The following is a 23,352-nucleotide window of genomic DNA, read 5'->3' on the forward strand; positions in this document are numbered from 1 at the left end:
TTCTCACTCTTGAGAGGGATGAGTGTGAATGCTGCCGCCTGATCAGCTGGGCAGAGCACCACACACATTTTGGAGGGCTCACAATCCTGAACCTGAGGAGTGGTCGGGTTAGCGGACGAGGCCAAGGAGTGTGCTGGCTGTCTTGTGTCCAGGGAAGGCTTTGCTGTTTCTCAGGGGATGCCTCAAACATACAGCTGGTCTGAAAAATGCCATGGGAGCATCTAGCTTTTATTGCTATGGAGGTCTGGACTCAACTTACAGTGGGAAGAAAATGGTCTAAAATTGTTTGTTTAAAAAAAAAAAGATGCAAAGTAATTAGCAGGTTTGATGTGCACCGCACCGTGCGCTGGGTGTTATATGCATGGGGAGAAGCACCAAGGGAGAGTGCGCCATTGCTCAGCGGTGGGGTGGGACAGGCTTAGGGTGCGATGTGTGGGATGCCAAATTTCTGCCTTCTATGTGCTGTAAAAAGTAGTCCAGGAGACCCAGCTCTAGCACTAGCTGGGGGTGACAGTATCTTCCAAAACTGCCTGCCAAGACCAAGTGCCTCTCAGCCACCACCAGCCAAGGAGGTCACTTTGCAGAGACGGAAGAGAGCCAGATTTCTGTTGGTTGGAAGCATCCCGCGTTGCACTGAAACTCTGCGGGGTTGGGGGAGGGAAAGCTTGGTGTGGCCTAAGATGCTGAAATCGGTCAGGGCTTGTGAGAGATGGTCAGTGAGCGTTACTGCACTTGCACAAAAATACTCTCCCCTTGTGCAATGCACTGAAATAAAGCTCCACATTGAGAAAGAGCTCACTCAGGATCTTGCATCCTTGTTTTGGGATGGAATGGGAGAGGAGCCAGAAAAACAACAATCCAATATTCACATTTGAGGATTTAGCTCCTAGCTTCTGGGCGGGTTTGGAGGAGGGTGTGAAGGGGAGCATGCACGCTCCTTTACATGTGTTTGTACCCTTGCTGGGTATTTTTAGGCTGCAGACTGCAATGCTGCAATACTGGTGCTGGCTTTAAACCAGTTTGTTGAGGTATCGGTCACAGATAGGCTTTGGCAGCATGTTGCTCCACGCGGGCTAATTTAGCTTGCCGAGGAGGCTCTTGAATATGCAAGCGATAATTGCGGCTCTCCTTTCCTTAAAGCAAAGGCGGAAGCGACACCGGGGTCCAATTTTCTCCTAATGACTGATTTCATTTAAGCACTGCTCAGGGCAATGGAGGCTTGGTGGGGTTTTTTTAGGGCTGGGAAAAACAAGAGTGCTTATCTCTGTGTATCGCTGAGCTGCAGCCCATGGCCTCTGTCCTGCATGAGGACCCCGGTCGGTCCTAGTGGCACACTTGGGCTAAGCTACTACTTCTCTTCCTCCTCCTCGTCCTCCCCCTCTCTGTGGCCTTTCAGGCTGAGCCCATCGCACACACATTTCCACCCCTGCTTCTGTGAAAGTGAAGTTGTTTGTGAATGATTCAGCCCCATCAGTCCTTCCTTGGGATTTGGGGTTTGTCTGGAAGTTCCCTCAATGACCCTTCCCATCCTATCTTCCCTGGCTCTGTGCTTAATTTATTCTGGCCCACCCAATAGCAAAGGCCAGAAGGCACCATTAGATCACAATCTGACTTAAATTTATTGATCTAATTAGTGCTCAGAGGTATAAAGGAGAGGTGGGTGCAGCGCACTTAACATGTGATGCTGCGTGGAGCTAGTCCTTTCTGCTGTCCTTAATGTAAGCCTACGGGTTGCCAGGGGCTGTTATTTTTTCTCCTTGAATAACCGATTTCTGTAGGATTTGTGGGGAAGGAGAAGGCTGCGTAGCTGGACTTTGTTCTAACAATGTAATCTGCACTGTCTGTAGCTCCTGATGAGCTGCCAGGGAGCCACATTTTGATTTTGATTCATCTTGTCAATGAATATTCATCAGCCTTCTGAAGGTTTAATGCTATTTGCCTGGTAGCTAACATATTCTCTCTAACTTTTTTTAGCCTTGGTTGCTAATAACCTGCAGCCTCTTCAGCCTACACTATAGGGTGGTTTGGTTTTTTTAATTGTTTATAGATGAAAATGAGGAACCTCAATAGCTCCAGAGCTGGAAGCAGCTCAAAAATACCTTGTCTTGGTTGCTACATGCCTGTCTGCTTTAAAACCCAAAATAAAGTCTTTCCTTTTGGTCTGTCATTCAAATTCCTCATAAAACGTCGTCAGGAGCACGTATCTCTGAATAGCGGCTGTCGTTCTGGTAAAAGCTTTCTGTACATCTTTGCAAGCCCGAGTCAGAGGTTGTATGTAGCAGCAGGTTTCAAGGATTAGATTGATGTGATATTGAAAAGGGGATGGAAATTGACCCATGGAAGAAGAGAATGGGTTCATTTGCTCCAGACTAACTGCAGGAGCAGGATGAGGTCCTGCTCTGGGCACAGCATGTCTGTACCCATGGAGTGGTATTGACCAAGCAACCAAACTTCGCACAGCTGAGGACGTGCGGGTCCAGACAGAGCTCCCATGCCAGGCTCAAAGTGCTGGGCAGCCACCAGCATCTCCCTCTGCACCCTGCTCCTCGTGGCTTTTCAAAACCCAAACCTGCAACATTCTCCTCTGTGTTGGAGGTGACAGAGGGCTGTGTGTCTTTGGTTTTTTTTGTTTCCCTCCCTCCTTTAGGAAAGAAATTCCCCAGCAGATCCAAAACCCCTCCTAACATGGAAGAGATGCCAGCAGGCTGCTAATGGATTTGCCATGGTGTGGGCTGCTGGGAAGCTGCGATGAGAGAGCTTTCACAGCAGCTGAAATTTCTCCAGTGGCTGCATTTTTCTAAATCCAAGAAGCTAAATGTGAAATGAGATTTGGCTCTCTTCAGTGAGGGGGGCGGCCCTCCAGACTGGGCACAGAGCAGTTTCACAGCCTGGGATTATTCCCCATGAAGACCCAATAGCTGTTTCCCATTGCTCATGGTTCAGCAGACGATTACACCGTGTGCCAAAATTATGCAATCGAAGACGATTTCAAGGGTCAAGTCCTCTGTTAAAGTAATGTGGGTAGAGCCTGAATTTTCTGTAAGGTCCCTATTTTGGGAGGGCAGCATTTGCCATGCAAGCGGTGGTGCAGGGTCCGACCCCAGGTCTGCCCCCAACCTGCCTCTGATGCTGGCTCTCTATAGGGCATGGCAGCTGTTTATTTGGGTGTATAAATCCAAATGACTGGCTCTGGGAGATCAGACGCTTCTCTCCAACTGCTGACCTTTTTTCCCAAGTCTCTTCATAGCTTTGTTGATAAATCTGAGTCATCTATATTTCAACCTTCTGCATTAACCTTGGCTGTTTGTCCTGTCTCTTAACATCTCAGCATCTTGTTGCACAGAGATAAAATGTGTGGGTGTGTGGCTTTATAAGACAAATGTTTAGGCTTTTTAAAAATTCTTGACTTTGCTGGTTAGGGTGTTTCTCTGCTGTCCACATTCCTTGTAGGTGGCCCTTCTCTTGTATCGTTGACTTGACAGTCCCAATTTTGGGGCAATATTTGCCTGCCTTGCCGTTATTGGTTGAGCAAGACACATTGCCTGCCCTGAGCTTTGCTCCCAATCCGACCTTCAGAAATCAGCAAAACCCAAGTGACCACTGATGCAAGCAATGCCCCGCATAAGCCACTGCGTAGGAAGGTCTGAGCTACTGGCACCATGTGAGTTTTATCAGCTGAAATCACATCTTGTAAATATTTACTGGAATTTGAAGTAGGGTTTATCTAATTAAAGCCAAGTAAAACTTCCCATGAAAAACTGCTGCCTAACCGGTGGTTGCCGATGGATGTTTAGGGACATGTTTAAGAGCTGGAGTGATAATATAGAATATTTTCACAGCTCTGCTGCCATCTGCGGCTCAGGGTATCCTGGGCCACTTGAGGTCTTTGAGTACCAATTCATCCATTCTGGGGACCATGTATCTGGTGGTCCTGGGCATATCCAGCCGTTCCTGGCAGCAGCCTCCAATCTTTGCCATACCTCTGGCCTGACTGAGACCAGGGCTGGCCTGACTTCCACAGCATGGGGAGGTCAGCAGGGTTTTGCTGAGATTTGCAGCAGTTGGGGGGAGGTGTCCAGGATCCAGGACCCCACTCCCCATAGGGACGGTACCGTGTCCTCCTGCTGCTGCCACCTTCGGCACAAGGCAAAGCAAATGCTTCTTTTTAATTCACATGGTCATCAAGGTTGCCAGGACCATAAACGTCAAATGTGAGCAGAAATATTTGGCAGATAAACCGTCCCCAGTCTTCCCCTCTGCGCCGAGCGCGTGGGTGGCTTTGATTCCTCCTCCTCTCGGCAGGACGGGAGCGCAGCACTGCAGGACAGCTGCTCGAGCCTCCTCTCTTCTCTTCCCCTCAGGATCTAGTGCCCAGAAGGGAGGGACGCAGAGGATTTTGGCCATGGCCCCAAGGAAGAGGAGCGGTCGGGGGATCTCCTTCATCTTCTGCTGCTTTCGCAGCAGCGACCACCCTGAGATCACATACCGGCTGCGCAATGACAGCAGCTTTGCCCTGCAGACCATGGAGCCGGCGCTGCCCATGCCACCGGTGGAGGAGCTGGACGTTATGTTCACCGAGCTGGTGGTAAGTAGGGTGCTTTTTATGTTTTTCCTTTTTCCCCTCTTTTTCTGTTTCCCTCTTTCTCGTCTCCCCAGGCTTGTTTTGAATTTTGAGGCCAGCTTTGGTGTGAAGGGAGCGTCAGGGGCTGCTGTTGGGAGCGGCTTTGCACTGAACTTTGAGCTCTGTTCCGTTCTGAAATCCTGCCAGTTTGGTGTGATTTGTTTTCCTCTCCTTAGAAAGTCTTGATTTCTTAGAGCAGGGCTTGGGAGCTGGTCTGGCTTTGTGCACCTCTGGAGTGGTACAGGGGTGTCCAACCCGGTAAAGTAAATTGTCCCCTTGGTGCAAAGTGACTGTACTTGTTGGGCACTCTGCTTTGCAGAAATCATTGGGTGTGGGCTAAATTGAGATTTGGAGAGTCAGGATATTCATGGAATCACGGAATTTTTCAGAGTTGGAAGGGACCTCTAGGCATCATCTAGTCCATCTCCCCTGCTAAAGCAGGATTGCCCAGAACACATCACTCAGAACTGCATCCAGGCAGGTCTTGAAAGTCTCCAGAGAAGGGGACTCCACAACCTCCCTGGGCAGCCTGTTCCAGTGCTCTGTCACCCTCACCGTAAAGAAGTTTTTCCTCATGTTTGATCGGGACTTCCTGTGTTCCAGTTTGTGCCCGTTACCCCTCGTCCTGTTACTGGGAACCACTGAAAAGAGTCTGGCTCCATCCTCCTTAAACCCACCCTTTAGATACTTGTAAGCGTTGATAAGGTCTCCCCTCAGCCTTCTCTTCTCCAGGCTAAAGAGTCCCAGCTCTCTCAGCCTTTCCTCATAAGGGAGATGCTCCAATCCCTCAATCATCTTTGTTGCCTTACGCTGGACTCTCTCCAGTAGTTCCCTGTCTCTCTTGAACTGGAGCGCCCAGAGCTGGGCACAGTATTCCAGTTGTGGCCTCACCAGTGCAGAGTAGAGGGGGAGAATGACCTCCCTTGACCTGCTGGACACACTCCTCCCTGTGCAGCCCAGAATTCCATTGGCCTTCTTGGCGACAAGGGCACATTGCTGGCTCATGGATAATTTACTGTCTACCAAGATCCCCAGATCCTTTTCTTCAGAGCTGCTTTCCAGCAGGTCCACCCCTAACCTATACTGGTGCCTGACATTCTTCCTCCCCAGGTGCAGGACCCTACACCTGTCCTTGTTGAACCTCATTAGGTTCTTCTCTGCCCAGCTCTCCAGCCTGTCCAGGTCACGCTGGATGGCAGCACAGCCCTCTGGGGTGTCAGCCACCCCACCCACTTTGGCATCATCAGCAAACTTGCTGAGCATACACTCTGTCCTCTCGTCCAGGTCGTTGATGAATACGTTAAACAATACTGGTCCAAGTATTGACCCTTGAGGGACACCACTGGTTACAGGCCTCCAACTCGACCCAGCTCCATTAATCACAACCCTCGGAGTCCTGGCACACAGCCAGCTCTCAGTCCACCTCACTGTCCCCTCGTCTAGTCCACGCTTCCTCAGTTTGCTAAGGAGGATGTTATGAGAGACAGTGTTAAAAGCCTTGCTGAAGTCAAGGTAGATGACATCTGCTGCTCTGCCGTCATCTAGCCAACCAGTTATAACATCATAGAAGGCTACGAGCTTGGTCAAGTGTGATTTACCCTTGGTAAATCCGTGGTGACCACTTCCAATAACTTCCTGCTCTTGAACGTGCTTGGATATGACATCCAGAACAAGTCGCTCCATTACCTTCCCAGGGATGGAGGTAAGACTAACCGGTCTGTAGTTCCCTGGGTCCTCCTTCCTGCCTTTTTTGAAGACTGGAGTGATATTGGCCTTCCTCCAGTCCGCAGGCACCTCTCCTGTCCTCCATGACTTTTCAAAGATGATGGAGAGTGGACAAGCAATAATATCTGCCAGCTCTCTCAGCACTTGTGGGTGCATCTCATCAGGGCCCATGGACTTATGGATGTCCCGATTGGCCAAGTGGTCTCTAAAATATTGTTTCTCTAATATTGTTTCTTTATTCCTCTATACCAAAACTCTAAAAAACATGGATCAAAAAAAAAAGCAAAAAAATTTTGGTGGGGTTTGCTGGATGGGTCCAGAGTGCTTCACTTGGAGTTGAGTCATCAGTGAAATGGAATTTCTCTACGGTGCTTTGATGGGTAGAGGGAGCTGGGAGTTGTGACGCTGATCGGTCACACCTCATGGTATAGCATGACCCATTAGATGACAGGCAGCATGGTTTTGGTGAGCTAGGCCACTTGGTAGAGGAGAGCTTCAGGTTGTATTATGACAGCCAGTTTTGCCCAGACGTCCTTCTCCATGAGCCGGATGAGAAGGCAGACTGGGACACCCACATGGCTCGGTGGGAACAAGATGTCCCTGCAGCAGGACTCTTCTTGCAGCAGTCCTGCAAAACACCGCCAGCTGGATTTGGTTTGTTCAGGTGGAGTAACTGTCACTGTTCCACGTTTTTTTTCTACTGATTATTTTGCCAAATCAGATTTTCCTAGGGAAATTCTTTCCTGGGGAAAACCCTCTCCATGCCCCAGCCAAAGGTGGTGTTAAGGGCTTGCTGTGCTGAAGCTCAGCATCACCAGCCAGGCTGAAGGAGGCACCTATGGAGGTTCATGTGCTGGAGCCCCACCAAGACTGTGGCACTTCATCTCAGCCCAGGATTTTCAAAGAATCTCCCCCAAATTCAGCCAGATTCTTTGTGCAGAGGCTGTGCCGCAGGGAACCGCTGTATGTGCAGTGAAGCAGGAGCCCAGCAGTGCTCCCAGGGCCAAGCTGGACCCAGGGCATGCCCTGGTATGGCCCTTCTGCTCTCTATCCCTTGCTCTGTGCTGCCAAGATTTTGGGTTTTTTTCCCCTAACCAAGGGTGAGAATAAGGCTCTGAGGCAGATGCTGCTCCATGGCATGCTGGCAGCAGGAGCCATGCTGGCTCCCTGGTGACTGAAGTCATAGAGAGAGGGGAACAGCAGGTGCCCACCGTGTTCCCATGCAAGCAGCTGCAACCCCCTGGCTCCCCAAAAAAAAACATCAGGAGATCTCAACCCAAGCCAGTGCCAGGTGGGAGGGAAGGGGAAGACAAGTTCTGCCCCACCGGCACAAGAGGGCAGATTCCCATTCAGGGGAGTGAAGTTGCAAATCCCAACCCTCCTCCATTACAACAGCTCCTTCTTGTTCTCAGTAACCTGTTGGTGTCGGGTATTAAATTTCAGCATTAGTTAAATGGTTTGGAAAGTGTCCCACTGTTTCTGTATAAACCCACTGTGTAACATTTGGAAGAGAGACAGAGAAAGCACTCAGAGGCGCTGGGATGAATTTTATGCCTACGGGAGCCTGATGCCACCCAGCCTGTCACGCCCCACCGTCCAGGGTGGGATGGCTTGTGCCCGCTCTGTGGGACCAGGGTTCCCTCCAAAGTCCTCGGTCGCCTCAGTCTATTGGGTTGAGGGAAGTCAAAGGCGTTGGAGGGGATCTGGAGGCTTTGACAGCTCGGGTTGGTCCTCGGCCAGCTCTTCTCTTGCAGCTTAGTAGTGACTTTTCTACCCCATTTGTTCCCTTCAGGGACTTGGAGTGGCAGGGGTGGAAGATTTCAGGCCTGGGACAGGCAACATCTTTGGGGACGTTGCAGCAGTGAGTTTGCAGGGTGGACAGTCCTCCCACAGAGACCAACAATCTGGCAGGGTCCCTGCTCTGCAGATCCCAGCCTGCTGCCTACATCAAAGGGCAAAGCCTCTTTCTTTTTGGAGCCATCCCACAAAATATTCTCTGGGTTTTGGGTGGTTTTAAGTGTGCAGGTCTGCCTGAGTCAGGGAACATCTGTAGCGTGAGAAATCAGTGACTGTCCCATGCCAGCGGCCAAGGACGAGGGCCTGAGCTGCAGAGGGACTTGGAGCAGCTGACTTCAAGATCGGCTAAAGGCTTGATCTGCACTCCTGGTGTGTGTTTCATGGGCTGCTATGTGTTATATGGACACTTCAGATTTTAGATGGAATACTTAAAGAGAATAGTTAAATAGTTAGGGTTTTATTTTATGGCCGTGCTAGTGTTTCTCAGGAGGAACAGAGAAACAGGAAATTTTTTCTTTTTTGTTTGCCTGGGCACAAACAGGAGCAATCAACCTGTGAGAAATGCCCCATGTTCACCCTGGGCTGCAGGGACAGTGTGCCCTGTCCCAGCCAGCAGTACGCAGCAGGCAGGAGCCTGCTCAGGGCAGATGCAGATGTTGCTGTGGTCAATGACGGATCACTGCTTCCTCCTGGAGGGACCTTTTCCTTTTCCCTTCCTTTCCCCCCGCCTGGGTTGAATAGGTTTTCATCAGGGTATTGTTGGGATGTCGCTCAAGTGGGCACTGGCCCCGTCTGAAAGGCTTTTCTTTGTCCACTCTCCTGCCGGGGCTCAGGCTCAGCCACCCAGGGAGGAGCAGGTGCTGGCAGGGAGGTGCAGACAAAAGCGGGCTATTTCCGGAAGATGTACTAATTTGCAGCTCCCTTGGCTGGGGCAAGGCTTTTCAGTTTCGCACAGCTCTCCTTTCATCGACATCGGTGCATCCCAGCAGCTTGGGTCGGCAGAGTTTGATTCCCGGGGCTCATGCAGTGGAGTGGTACCCACCAGGCAACATCCATCAGATTTAAGGAGTTTCAGGAGGCATTGGTCCTCCTATAGGACACATCAGGAGGATCGCTGTGCCATGGGACTGCTCAGCCCCACGAAGGGGAATGTCTGGGGCTGCAGGAGCTGCCTACAAACCAAGAGAACAAAGCTGTGCCATCTGCCATGGCTTCTTTCAGGAAGCTCCTGCGTATCCAGGCTAACAATACAGCATTTCTTCAAAGGCTGAAATCTTGCTTGCACACTCAGAGAAAGCACTTGCAAAGCTCCACATAATGGTGCCATATGGTAGATCTTGCTGTAACAATCCTCTATTTTCTGCCAGCAACTAGACTTTCGACCAGATGGGTAAATGACTGATGTCCTTTATATCTGCTTAACACTCCTTGTCACTCTGAGGTTTGCAATGAAATGCTCTGTGTGTGGTGGTGTGCATCGGCCCTGCGGGATGTGCGCCAGGCCGGGGGTGGAGGCACAGGGGGATTGAACAGCTTGGTCTGGAGAGAGCAGCGGGAGCCCCAGCATGACACAGGACCCCTCGCTGGCTCTTCTCCTAGTGGGGTGGGCCGCAGCAGTGTCTCCATCCCAGCAGTACAAGAATGGTGCTCCAGCAGCTCCTCAGACCGCCTGGCAAGGTCAGAGGAGCTGCCAGGTCTATCGTGGCGTTGCTTGCCCCTAGAGCATGAGGTGCTGCCTCTACCTGGTCCCAAACCTTGCTCCCAGCCTTGCGTCCCTGCCAGCGGAGGGACAGGCTCAGAGGAGATGCTGGCTGCCCCTCAAAGCTTGTCCTCCCGAATACCTGGGCTTTGCAGAAATTCCAGTTACTGGTGCTGATGGGGCCTCTCAGACTTTTCACCTCCAACTCGTCATTAGTGATGTGGAAGAAATTAGAGCAGCCTCCATCTAGCCCAGTGCCCTGCCCGTGATGCGCAGCATCACAATTTTAGCCTATGAAACTGTAGCAGGTAACCTTCTCTGGGTCCCTCTGCCCAGACTCCATCAGCCAGCAGGTCTTAGACACCCGGGGAGGTGATGCCAGGAGGCGAGTGGCTGGTGGCTGTGCAGTGTCCTCAGCCCCCCGGGCTCAGTACGGACCCAGACCCTTGGCCACTGGCATTGCACAGTGTTGGTGACTGCCTTCACCGGGATCTGCTGGAGGGGAGATACTCACAGACGGTCTCCCAAGTGCTGGGCTTTAAGCCTTCCTCTCCCACATCATGGAAGGCTGCTCCATCCCTCCCTGCTGCTTTCTGAAGTAGTGGAAACTCGGGAGCCTGGGGAACAAAGAAAAGGTCTCTGGCAGCTTATGAGATTTATCACAGCATTTGATTTTGCCGTACTTGGGCCAACCAATGCATTTCATCAGAGCTGCTCTTTGGATGCTATCTGTTAGGAGAGAGTATCCCCCGTCACAGAGATTAATGCTGTGTTGCCTTTGAACTGCTTTGTGGTGAGCGATCAATCTGTGGCTCATGATGTGGGGTGCTTGGGTAAGATGCTCCATGCATAACTGTCCCGCAGAGCTGTGCCTTCCCGCCCTCTCGGCGTGCTGGGGTGATTGCTATTTTATATGCTGCTCAAATGGGCAGCGGAGGGCAACCCCAATGTAAGGAGAAGGCAGTGGTGCCGTCAGTGTGAGTGCTGTTATGTGTTAATGTCAGCACTGGGTTGGGAACTCATCGCTAGCAATATCCGGTTTAACTTAGGAACTTAAGTAATGTGAATTTCCCCCGGTTTCTAATCCAATAAGGAGAAAGTAGGAGGTTTTGGGCCTTGCAAAACAATGTGCCTTTTAAGTAGCAGCTGAGGGATCAGCTGCAAAGCCAAGCTTTGCATTTCATGCTTGCAGGTCAGCTGTCGTTTTTTGCTGTCTGGTCTATGCAGCATTAAGGACTTCAGGGGTTTGGGAGCCACTGAATGGTACCTGAAGCCATTTTCCCCTATATCTGCAAAGAAAAGCATGCAGTTGGTATCCAGAAAAAATATTATTGCAATAGCCCTTGTGTCCTGGGCAAAACACTCTTTTCTGCAGAGTCTGTCCAGGGCCAGACACGCAGCACGGGACTCCTGACTCCGTCCTGCCACCGTCTCCCAAGACCAAGCTCCCTTGAGCCTTATTAATCACTTTTAAGGAAAAAACCCAAGTGATTTGGTAACGTCTGCTTCTAAATTCACTCTGCAGGGAACCATGTGGACGCTTTTACCTGGGATTGCCCAGGTTCTGCTCATTAGATGCAAACAGCCTGGACCTGCCATGCTCTCATCGCAGCCTGCCGCTCACAGCACTTGTTTTTGTCACCTTGTGGCGTTACACCCTCTTAAACACGTGTTTCGATAAATAAGCATCTCTATAGAAGTCACAGACCTACTCGGTGAGAAAATAAGGATTTTCTGCCGAGGAACGCTGTATTTCAGCTTTTCAGCATTCATGTAATTGCAATATCTGTTACAGCTGCAAACTAGCATGGGGCCTTGCCCCAAAACCATGCTGTTCCCGACCCGTAATTTTACAAAGGAGCGAAGTTACAGCACAATGTGAACCCCAGATGAAGGCAGAGAGCACATAAGAAACCTCTTTGTTTCCAGGAGAAGTACAGCTGAAGTGGAAAAATTATGTGATCTACTTGTTAAATGCTTTCCACTTTGCACTTCACAAAAGAGGAGGCTACATCCCTGGGAGATGCCTGGGCAGGTCATTCGGTGACGCATTGGTGACCTTAATTGGGGCATTTAGGTTTTTGGTTTGTGTTTTGGCTCCAAGTGTTTCCGGCACAGGTCAGCATGGAGGGTAGCAGCCTCACTGGATGAGGCATCTGCTCCAGCAGCGGTCTTCTCCTTCCTAATTTCTTGGTGGTTGGGTGGTGTTGTTGGAGTTACGGGCAGGATTGAGCAGCACGTGGGTTGTGCCTTATCACCGACTTCAGCAGGAATCGTTCCTGCTGGGAATAGCCCGGGCCTGCCTTGTATCCTTTTGCAATGAAAGCAAATGAAAGCTGTTCATACTGCTGTAGTATCTGTTGCCGGCAGAGTCTGGCTGTTCCTTGGCATGCAAGCATCACTGAGGTTGGCTTTTGGCAGCTGAAGCTTTCTGCAGCCCCATGGGCAGGATCCTGTTTGAGCGCCCAGCGGCCTTAATTCCCACTGACTCCAGTGTTCAAGTCAATACTATTATTTATGGGGATCAGCTTCCCCTCCCCAACAACACCTAACATCTATAAGCCCATCTGGTGCCTGCTTGTGCTAGGTGTCTCGCTGTATGTCAGACCTCAGTCACAAATTCACTCCTCACAGGGTGACTCTCTGCTTTGCACCTGCTCAAGTTCTTAAAAATCACCTTACGATGCCAGGTGTGACCACAGCCAGAGTTGTGGGGAAATGAGGACCACTCGTCCCACCCAAGACATGGGTATGCAAGGAGCCTCTTTCCATCTTATGTTGCCCATCAGCGTCAGTCTGTAACTGGCTCCTGCTTCCCTCGGCCACATCCTTTGGGTCCCATGCACAGAGTGGTAAATCTTGGGAAGCTTTCAGAATCGAGTTGGCTTGGGGCTTTGCAGCCGCTAATTCCCATCCAGCCCCTTTTTGAGGCCCTTCCCAGGGTGTTATCTGCGGAAACCGTGGTGGGTTTTAGCCCCAGACCAACCATGCACAGCTTTTCGAAGTGAGCATCCCTATCGGGCAAGGGACATCTGAAGCCACACTTGACCCATTCATTAGCTTGCCTTCCAACTTCAGTAGCTCTCAGGGATGCCAGCAGTGGAGGTGGTATACAAAAAGAGATTGAAAAGAGAGCTGCCTCTTTAGGTCCATAAATAGGTGGGAGATCCACATCCGAAACCTCCTCTTATTTGTTTTCAAGCTGTGCTGTATCATAGAACGAGGTGAACCTACCAAAGGACAGTCAAGCCCAGCTGTGGTTAACTTGAATTTAATCAACTTTAGTGATCACAGTAGTAAATAATGGGCCAATACATCTTTTTTTTTTTTCTTTTTTTCCTTGGGGTTTATGTACAATTCTGTGGAAGAAGTGTGCTGGTGATCCACCTGCAGGGCTTCTAGATCTGAGGGTGCTCTCCAGGGTAAAACTGCGTAGATCAATAACTCAGGCTATAAAAGTACCCTGTGTTTAATTAAAATGGGAGAAGGGTTTTCCAGATAATGTCAGCGAAAAGGTCACAGAAAGTCAAGCTCAATAAATAAAAAAAAAGTATTTATGTGGTTATAAACATATATTACACAAAAAAAAAAAGTTTGAGAAAGCTAAGTAGATACTTCTCTCTTAAAATAAATTAACATTAGATATGAACACCTTTAAAACCTTTAGCCTATTAAAATAATGAATTAAATTAAAAAATATTAAAGCAGTACATGCTATCTGCCTCAGTTAGGTATTTGAACTGATGGAAACATGAAGCAGCTGCAGCTAGGATTTATTGAGGAGCTAAATCATCTATTGATGGCTGTAATCTTTCCTGCAGAAGAAGAAAGGAATACATATTTTATTTACGTCTGTCCTGTGCATTCAGATCGATAACGTAAAGCTGCAGAGCAGGGTGGATTGAGGTCTTTCCTCTTCCAGTCTGGGACTAAAAATTTTATGTGGGAGGAGGCTGACTAGGCACAAGCACTTTGAAGTGTTAACACATTATTCCTTGTTGCTGCTACTCATTCCCTTGCTGTAAGCAATTTCCTTTATTCAAAAAATTCATTACATTATAAAGGCAAAATTAATAAAAATCTCCTATGTGTTATGCTTATTCATTAAGAAATATGAATAGTTGAGTTTTGTTCCTGTTCTGTAATTCCAGCTGCAGGTTGTTATGGGTAAATTAAAAATGTACAGTGATAATATTGGCCGGGGTCTGTTTCTCTGAGGCATCATTTTTAAGTTCTCAGGGTACTATTTCTGAAAAGATGTGTGCTAGGGAGGAGGTATTTTTATCACTAATACTAAAAATAAAAGACTCCATTCACTACCTTCCTATTTACAAAAAAAACCCACCTAAGATAAATCTGCATGCGTCGAGAATTGTAATCACCTAAATAAATGTCACAGATAGAGAAGCTCCTCCCATGGTGCAGGACGTGTTTCAAGCGGTGGTTGTTTGCGCTGTAACAGCCGCTGAGTAATAAGTCTGTTTCTTTAGGAAAACAGCTTAAAAAGAAAATAACGAGCTAAGTAAGATCAGCTCTGAGGTGGAGGTTTATTGCACGCCGGTGCAGATCGCAGCCTGGGCTGGCGGCTGCAGGCAGGCAGCTGCCCGGCTGGACGTGCGGGCAGTGCCGTCGCCCAGCGGAAGAAGATTAGATGAGGTACGGGGAGAAGAATGCTGATTGCCGTTTCCCTTGACACTGCAGCATTCTGGGATAAGTCAAACTGATGAACTTGGAGAATAATGCCTGGAAAAGAGTGAAAGAGTGATATGACCCCTGAGAAAGGAAGCCGAGGCAGACTCCAACAGGCCTTTTTTATTTTTTTTAATTCCCATGCTGTACCAGTTAATGCCAAATGTTACCGAAAAGTTCCCACTTGTTTCATTCTTTCTATTTTTTCTTTTTTGTTGGGTTTTTTTTTTTTGTGCAATCTTGGATGTCTCATGCTTTATTTGAGAATGCGGAGGTCTTGCCTTTATGTACTGTAGTCTCACAGAAATTTCTAAACTCTGCATCCATCCATCAGTAGTAAATTCACTTGCTCTTTATTATGTTGTCATTTATTGACCTGGTGACGTCCTTCTGTGTATGTGTGTGTGTAGAGAGGGATATATATATATGCAGACATATGTGTGTATATATGAACGCAGAACAACCCAGCAAATTTTAATTTTTATTTCAATTATGGCAATGGATATGACCTCCTTATTTTTTACCGTCTGCTCCATGTGCTACAGTTATGCGATTTGTTAGCCAGAAAGGTGCATTAGACTGAAAAGTTTTTCATCTTTTTTCCTACAACCTCTGAAGGTATTTTGGGGGTGCAGACCCCCGTATTGTCCCTTATTGCATCTCTACTCCCCAGCTACTTCTTGCAGAATGTTTGGTGGCCCACAGGACCTGGGGGATGTAGGGGAAGAACCAGTGATGGTTGTGCTGGCGTGTTGCAGCTGTGGATGGGTAGCGCTCAGGCTCGCCCAGCTCCAAGAGCTCATCCTGGAGGTCATTTCTGAAGTCAAGAGATTTGCAGCATCCTTCTGGCTTCCTGCTGTTGCCTCCTTAAAGCCTGTGGCTAGCAGCCCAGGGAAGATGCTCATTGAAATGTCCACCATGTCATAGGTGAAGTGGCAGAACAGGAGCTTGCACTGAGGACCACACAGTGAGTCTGGGGTTGGACTTGATGCTCTTTCTGGTAGGAGGGTTAAACACTTCTTCCAGCGGCAGCACCTCACTTTTCTGGTTGATCTGGCTTTGCCTTCAGGAGGTGGTTGGTTACTACAGTGGCTGCAAACCAGAGAGGTGGTGGAGTCTCCCTCCTCGGAGATATTCAAAAGCTATCTGGACATGGTCCTGCTTAATCAGGGTGTTGGACCAGAGGACCTCCAGTGGCTTGGGCTCCTCATACAACCCAGTTGCCAGCTCAGGGAGGTACAGACCATGGGAACATCCGCCCTTGGGGAGGTTCTCATGGTCTGTACCTCGCCGAGCACCGCTGTGTGTCCTCCAAGGGAAAGGTATAGATCACTTGATAGAAACTTCTTTGGTCCATGGGTTCATGTTCATAGCGTGCTGAGCTGTGAAGAACGGTGTGGGATCACCTTCACTGGAGCCTGTGCCGTGCTCAGAGAGAGGGGGAGATTTGCTTGGCTTGAGCCGAGAGCCATCAGCAAAGGAAGCTGCACGGAAGTATTTTACTGCCTAGAAATAGCAAATACACGCTGAGAATCAAATCTCCCCTATGATTTTTTTTAAAAATCATATTCGAATAAAGATTTAATGTGGAAACATGTTTCCTGATCTAAAGGTGAATAGTTTAACTGTTCAGGATAAATATTTAAGAGTAGCGTATCTTGTTCCAGTAAAAACACTCTGGGCAGAGACTTCCTTTTGGTAGCAAAATGAAGCTGTTATTTTACGTGCCTTTGACACGATTAAAAAAAAATATATAGCCTAGTTGGCAGATCCTGCCATGGGAGGCAGCCAGGTGGAAGACGTAGAGCTGTGAAAGGGGAAGCTGAAGTGAGGGGTGAGGGCTAGGGGGGTGAAGGACACTGAGCCACCAGTTATCTTCTCACTCTTTAACAGCCACCAACATCGCATGCTGTGTCAGGAGTGCATGGCTTGCAAATGGCCTATAAAATTAATTGCCAGTTAGAATCACCTAATTGTCAAGCTCATGATTATTAATTGAAGGCGCATATGGGTTTGAGGTTGTACACGGCTTCTCTGCCATGCTGCGACTCCGCCGAGCCATCGGTTTGTCAGAGCTGCGCTTGTACGGTGGTCCGTGAGCCCCCAGAAAATGGCTGGTGTTCCTCTCCTCTCTTGATCTTTTGGATTTTGAAGGGCAGTTTCTGAGCAGCCTGCTCGGGGCCGAGGTGTACTGAGATAGCCATCGGTGAGCGTAAGCGAAGGGCTGGAGGTGGGTGCAAGAATTCTCCATGCGCATAAAACCAGCAAAGACCTGACTCTTCATGGTCAAGTCACTGCTACAACTCAGAATAACAGTCATTAGTCACTATTTGATTATGTGGACTTTCGTATTCACTGGGTGCCCTGCAATATTTATTTAAACACCTCTCCCAAGCATCCTTAGGCGGGTGTTACTGGATGATGCAGGGCTGCGATGACTGAACTGGTTAGAGCTAGGGCACAATGAAATGCGCTCTGTGTGGCTCAGAAGCATTTCTGTACCTTTTTTGGATGTGTTTGCACATTGTCAAGTGCCAGCACCTAATATGTTCTTCTGCTTTATCCCTTCTTGCTCCTGCGTAGGCTTCAGCTTAGTTTAGATTTTTTTTTTTTCTTGGTTAATAAATCTTAGCATTTGCACAAGTTGTATTTTTAGGGTATGGGTATTTTGAAAGTTTCAATAAATATTTTTCTAAGGTCCCAAGTACAGATGTGCATGGCTGGTGCTTTCCTGCCTGAATCCCAGATTCACGTGTCAGGGAAGCAAGGTCACAGTGGAAGCACTTCCCTGTGCTCACTTAAACCCTCACCACAGAGGTAGATATTCATCAGGAGACCCTCATCGTCTCCCACACTCCCAGATGTACTTTTCCAATGGGCAGAATTTCAGCCGGGTGCCTGCATCAGATGTCATCCTGTTAGCCACCTCTAGGCATGCAGAATTAGGGCTGAAGCAGAGCTCGGGTATCTCATAGCCTGAGGAGGCAATGGCGAAGAACATGGAGTGCAATTTCAGTTTTGAGGCATGGAAGGGTGTCAAGACTTGCCCAAGGCTGTGGGGGAGATCAGTTGCTGGGTATGAATCCCTGGCCTCCCAAATTGTAAGGCCATGGGGAGGTTTGAAAGCGGCGCTCGTTGGAGGAGTCAGCTTAGTTCTCCTCCTGGGTGCAGGAGGAGAAGAGGTGCCTCAGATCGTCTCATCTTTCTCAGTCCTCACTTTTTTCCAAGTCTCTGTTGCAGCAACATGTTTATTTCTCTTGTAAGTGTCTTGCAAGTCTGCTTCCAGAGCTCCGCCAATGTCGGCTCTGTGGAGTACAGTGGTTTGAAGAGTCAGTCGATATGGGGGGGCAAAGGTCAAGGAAGAGGCAAAGCTCCTCTATGCATACGTAATGGAAAAAGCTCCATGACACCTTTCCTTTCGAGGAGTAATTTCATCAGGAAGTGAAATTAATACCTGAAATGGATGTATAAGCCTCTCCAACATGTTAGGACTGCCGGCAACCCTCTGTTGCTGCATGTTGCTCTGGAGGGCCCTTGGGTTTAGGTTACAAGATAGCTGAAGGCTGCCTTCCTTGTCTACTGAGTGCAATATGAGCTTTGATTAGATCAGTTGAATTTCTTCATGGCACGTGGGCTTGCTGATGGAGGGACCCATCTTTACCCATAGGCATCTTGTTCAGCTCTTGCCACATGGGGCTTTTACCTTTGATTGGGGTGTCAGGGGCTAGCTTTGGTTGATAAGCATTATTATTCAGGCAGGGAATCTTTAATGGGTCTCCATGTGGTTTCTTTCTTTTGTTTGGTTTTTTTTTTCCTTTTATTAGTTGCTGGAATTAAGTGTGTAATTTTTAAAGGGTATCCTCTTAATTAAATCCACTGGCTGGGTGAGATGAGTTCGCTGGAGGTCATGTCAGGGCTCTCCTGCGACCTGCAGCATCTCCGGCACACCCACCACTGCACCAACAGCCCTCCAGCACAAGGATTATCATCAGTGGTGGTGATTTTAAGAGACATCCATGGTTGTAAGATCAATGTTGGCTTTAGCAACAAGCCTCACAGCCCTGCCTGAATGTTTTATTTAGTTCTCTGATAAAAGCTTTGACCTACATCTAGCACTAGGAAGTGGCGAGGCTTTGATAATACTCGGGCATCCTGCTGGAGAGCATGCTGCTAACCGAGCCTCCAAGTTGAAAATGGATGTGTCCTTTAAAATAACATCAGATAAACCAATAAAGGTTTCAGTAAACAGCTTTATCTCTGTTGGGCAATAGGTAGTCCAGTTTTAATTGAGTGGATGTACCTCTTTATGAACTGTAGATATTAGGAAAAGCGTTTTCTATTTTTAGTTATAGGAAAACAAACCAAAAGCCAAAAAAAAGCCCCCGGTTTTTGATGATATGATGGTGTTGGAAATGGAAATGGGCTGGACCACTCGATGTTCAGTGGTGAAACAATTATCTAGGGTGGTAAAGAAGAAAGGTTCTATTTTAATTGTTCTTCACTGTGTGTATCTTAGATGTGGTCTGTCATCTGGAGCTCTCAATCCTCTGTGCGAGGCTATCTTGCGGGAAGCTGTAACAGCTTCGTGGATGTCCTTTCTAAAACACTTGCTGCCTTTAAAAGCAATGAAGGCAATGTCTGTGAGGAATGAGGCAGGGAGCTTTGCAGCCCTGTCCTCCTGGCAGCTGGCTGTAGCCCAGGAGTCAAGGGGAGGTCAGCAACAGCAGGATGAAAATTAGCATCATTGCCCTGACAAATCAATAGTCACGGGGCGATGCTGCGGGACCACCACTGTGCTGTGGCCCCACATTGATTTGCACCACTTATGTGGGGGGTTGTGTCCATGCCATCACCCATTTGTGTACTCATGTTGCATGTTTTTTTTTCCCCTTTCCAGGATGAACTTGACCTCACGGACAAGCACAGAGAGGCCATGTTCGCGCTGCCGGCAGAGAAGAAGTGGCAGATCTACTGTAGCAAGAAGAAAGTAAGAGACCCATCAGCATTGTGGTCGGGGGGCTGAGCCCCTTCCCTGCCATGCAGGGTGGAGAGGAGATGTGGGGAGGGACACAGCTCTCTTGGGATGCCGAGTGGTATTTGAGGTGTCGCAGAAATGCATCTGTTCCCCGGGGTGGCCCTGAGGAAGCAAGGTCTTCAGTCTCCAAAACACAGAGCCTTTCTCCCCAAGGCCATTCAGGCTGGAGGAGGTGTCCCCACAACTTGCACAGGTGTCCCCCACCCCATGCTCATCCATTCCAGCACAAGCAGGGCCACGTGTTGCTCTGTAGCCACCGAGGCTGACATTGCTGCAGCAAGGCACTGCTCCAGTCACCATCTCTCATGGCCCTGCTCTTCTCTGCTGATGTCTGGTCACCCAGTTACAGCCTGCTCGAAAGTCTCCCCCGCTCCTGGGTTTCCAGTTTGCTGCCATAAAACAAGCTTGGCCATCTCTTTTGTCCTTGCACCGTCTCTCCCTGGAGGACCGCACAAATGGAACGCACTGCTGGGGAAGCCATGCCCCTGCAGCGCAGCCTGCGAGAGATTTGGCCTGGTGGTGCAGAGCTTGCTTTTAGGGCAAAGCTGTGTCACCCCTGGGGCGATAAAGGGCTCTAGGCTCATGGGTTTAACTGAGATACCGCTGATGCGAGGGCTGATGTGAGTCGCTGATCTCTCTGCTGAGCTCCCCGCATGACGTGTCCGCTCTGCGGTGCTGCCCTTGTGGCCACATTTCTTAAGCTGAAAACGTGCAGGCACATCTTCCCAATGCTGAGATACGCTGACATCTGAGCTTGGTTGTGTCACGCTTTAGAAAGAGGTCAAGAATTGAGGTTTGTTTGTATTTCTGCTGGTAAATCAATGCCTGGGTGGTGCCCGTGGGCAAGTTCACAGATGCTGGTGCTGGCGCTCTCAGTGTGTCCAGGATGGAGCAGACTGCCTTGCCACCTTTCTCTCTTGGTTCGTTTGCTTTTGCTTCTTGGCACAGGCAACGTAAGTGGTGCAGGGTACTACAGGCAGGCCGCTTGTGAGGTGGCCAAAATCACTCTTTTTTTTCCCAGTAAACTGAACATTTTTGCCCCTGCCCCTTGCACAGGAATTACCCCCAGCTATCTGTGCTGGAACTCATTATCCCTCTCAGAGTTGGCCAAAACAGAGATCCTGCAGGACATAACACCATGGGGAGAAATGAGGCAAAAATCCTCAATCTCACAAGCAGAGGGATGGACACCAAAGCCTGCCCAGGAAATGCCCCCATCTGGGTCCAAAGGAGGGCCACAAAAATGATCAGAGGGCCGGAACACCTCTCCTATGAGGAAAGGCTGAGAGAGCTGGGATTATTCAGTCTGGAGAAGAGAAAGCTCTGGGGACACCTTATTGCAGCCTTTCAGTACTCAAAGGGGGCTTATAAGAAAGATGGGGACATTTTAGTAGGGCCTGTAGTGACAGGACGTGGGGTAATGGTTTGAAATGAAAAGAGGGTAGTTTTAGACTAGATATAAAGAAGAAATTTTTTACAATGAGGGTGATGAAACACTGGGACAGGTTGGCCAGAGAGGTGGTAGATGCCCCATACCTGGAAATGTTCAAGGGATTAGGTTGGATGGGGCTCTGAGCAACCTGATCTAGTTGAAGATGTCCCTGCTCACTGCAGGGGGATTGGACTAGATGGCCTTTAAAGGTCCCCTCCAACCCAAACCATTCTATGATTCCCAAATTCACTGCTGCATCCCCTAACCTGGCTGCAGGACTTGGCTCAGCAGTGCTGGTGGTCTCCTGGCCCCACTCAAAGGGCACTTGCTGCCATTAATGCCTCTTTTCTCCTGCTGTAGCAATGGCACCAGATTTTCCAGCTGTGTTTTGGGCCAAGAGCAGGCTTACCTTGCTCATGTAGGATTAAGTTTTAAGCCTCTCATAAATACCCCTGAAATCCCTGTATTATTGTTAGACAGAGGCCTGCCATGCCCGAGATTTAAACTGGGGGGTAGAAGAGGTGTTAACAAATTACAGGCACTGCTCTGAATTGACAAGAAAACGGGCAGGGGATGCTCACTCGTCACCGCCTGTCGGATAAGCGGAGCTGTGCTCCAGTGCATCTGGATAAGGAGAGACAATGGAGACTTAAATCAAGCAAAGCAGTGTAATTATTATTGTGAGTGGAGATTACGTGCTGTCTAATCTCCTGGGGAAGGGTTTAGATGGGGCTGATGGTGCCTCTTTCACATTCCAGCACCTCTTGCACTCACAAGTTTTTAAAAACCATGCTGAGGAACTCCTTGCTCCTGGGAATGTTGAAGGAAGGAGCCACAGAAGCACCCGGTGGCATCCTCAGAGGTTCTCGAAGCAGGCGCCCATTCGAGGATGGATCCTGCCTGCAATCCTGCTCTGGTCCTCATTCCTCTGGCTGCTCTCAGCTGTTACTTGCATAGTCGTGACGCTGTCTTGGTGAGCTGCAGAGCGTACATGCCACTGCTTGCTCTGAAGGAGATGTGCTGGTGGCTTGTTTGCAGGGGAGACAAATGCTTTTCTTCTGCTTTTTAATTAAAAATGAGCAAGACTGTGTCAATGGAGGCTTCAGCAGTGGAGGAAACCAGGAATCACATGGACTGGAAAACATGTCTCTACGCACGGCAGGCTCTAGGCAGTCCTGCTTCTATGTGGTGAGGACTGGCATGCAGCGGAAACATCAGTGCCTATCCCAGCAGCTTGTGGTATCTTACTCACGTACCTCTCTGGTTTTATGAGGATAAACCACCTGCGTGGTAGCCTAGCATTGAGGAGAGGGGCTGGACTTCTCCGGCTGAGAGTAATGGCTGCGTTTTGGCCAGGGCCGTGGAGCTGGAGACACGGCAGGGGTCCTACCTCCCTGTCTCAGCTGCAGGCTCGGCGGCGGTGATTTGGGAAGTCCAAGGGTGCGCCTAAACCCTTTGGCCTGCCCGTGTTTAATAGCAAGTTGTTACTTGAGATGCTGGTAACACACAGCTTCACCTGATGCATCCCAGGGGACTGGCAAAGGTGGACATCACTCACAGGCAGCTGCCTGACTTACCAAGGATCCAAAATTGTCCCCTGAGCAGTTTTTGTTCTTTCCTCTATTGCCAATTTTGTCTCCTGTTGGAAACAGACTGTCAGGTGACTTCGGTCGGGCTTTGAATCTGAAAGCCCTAGTTTAGGGTGTTCCTAATTTTTAGCATTTTCCCCATTTTCCTGCCGGTTGCAGTGCTCCCTGCTGCAATTGCAGAGACCAGTTGCAACAAGCTCTGTCCTGAAGGAGCAGCACAAGGCAGGACAGAAATGCTGCCCAGCCTTCTCCTGGGGGTTTTCCTCAAAAATCAGCTTTGCTGGGCTCCAAAATAACTCGTGCTGTGGCCGTAGCCCACGCAGCCAGGGCACTCCTCTGCCTCCATCAACGGCAAAGGTGTGTGCAGCACAGAAAGCATCTGAATATCTCCTGAATATCCTGAATATGTCCTTTCAGTGTGTTCCCTGCTGCTGTGTGCCATGTCTGGCACTTCTGCTTTGCTCTTGGTGTCACCATACTCGGCTCTGCAGAGTGCATCCCAGTTGTTGCACATTTTATTTTTTATTTTATTCCCCTCATAGGTAAGTTTTGGTAAAAGGTGACCAAAATGACATTGTTGTGCTGGGTTGTCCTGGCAAGGGATTTGGCAACACCTGGCCTCAGCAGTGCTCATCAAGATGAAATAAGGGAAAACTGTATTTCCTTCCCTGGAATATTTCCCCCTGCCCTGCAGCTTTGTATCCTGGTTTGCCTGCCCCACAAGCAGCTATTTTTATCCCAGCCTATAGTACCGGCTTGTCAGGG

General features: G+C 49.1%; 1 protein-coding gene across 4 annotated transcripts in view; it reads left to right on the top strand.

Annotated features, from left to right (window-relative positions):
- Positions 1-23,352, top strand: part of DAAM1 (dishevelled associated activator of morphogenesis 1) — a 95,360-nt gene that overhangs the window by 32,478 nt on the left and 39,530 nt on the right. For all 4 annotated transcript variants that reach the window (XM_074583681.1, XM_074583684.1, XM_074583682.1 and 1 more), the window contains 2 exons: positions 4,362-4,585; positions 19,429-19,518. In XM_074583681.1, the coding sequence (XP_074439782.1) occupies positions 4,403-4,585; positions 19,429-19,518 (273 nt within the window). In that variant the 5' untranslated portion in view covers positions 4,362-4,402. The remainder of the gene's footprint in view (positions 1-4,361; positions 4,586-19,428; positions 19,519-23,352) is intronic.

The sequence above is a fragment of the Larus michahellis genome, chromosome 4, assembly GCF_964199755.1.
Source record: "Larus michahellis chromosome 4, bLarMic1.1, whole genome shotgun sequence".
In the NCBI taxonomy this organism is placed as follows: domain Eukaryota; kingdom Metazoa; phylum Chordata; class Aves; order Charadriiformes; family Laridae; genus Larus; species Larus michahellis.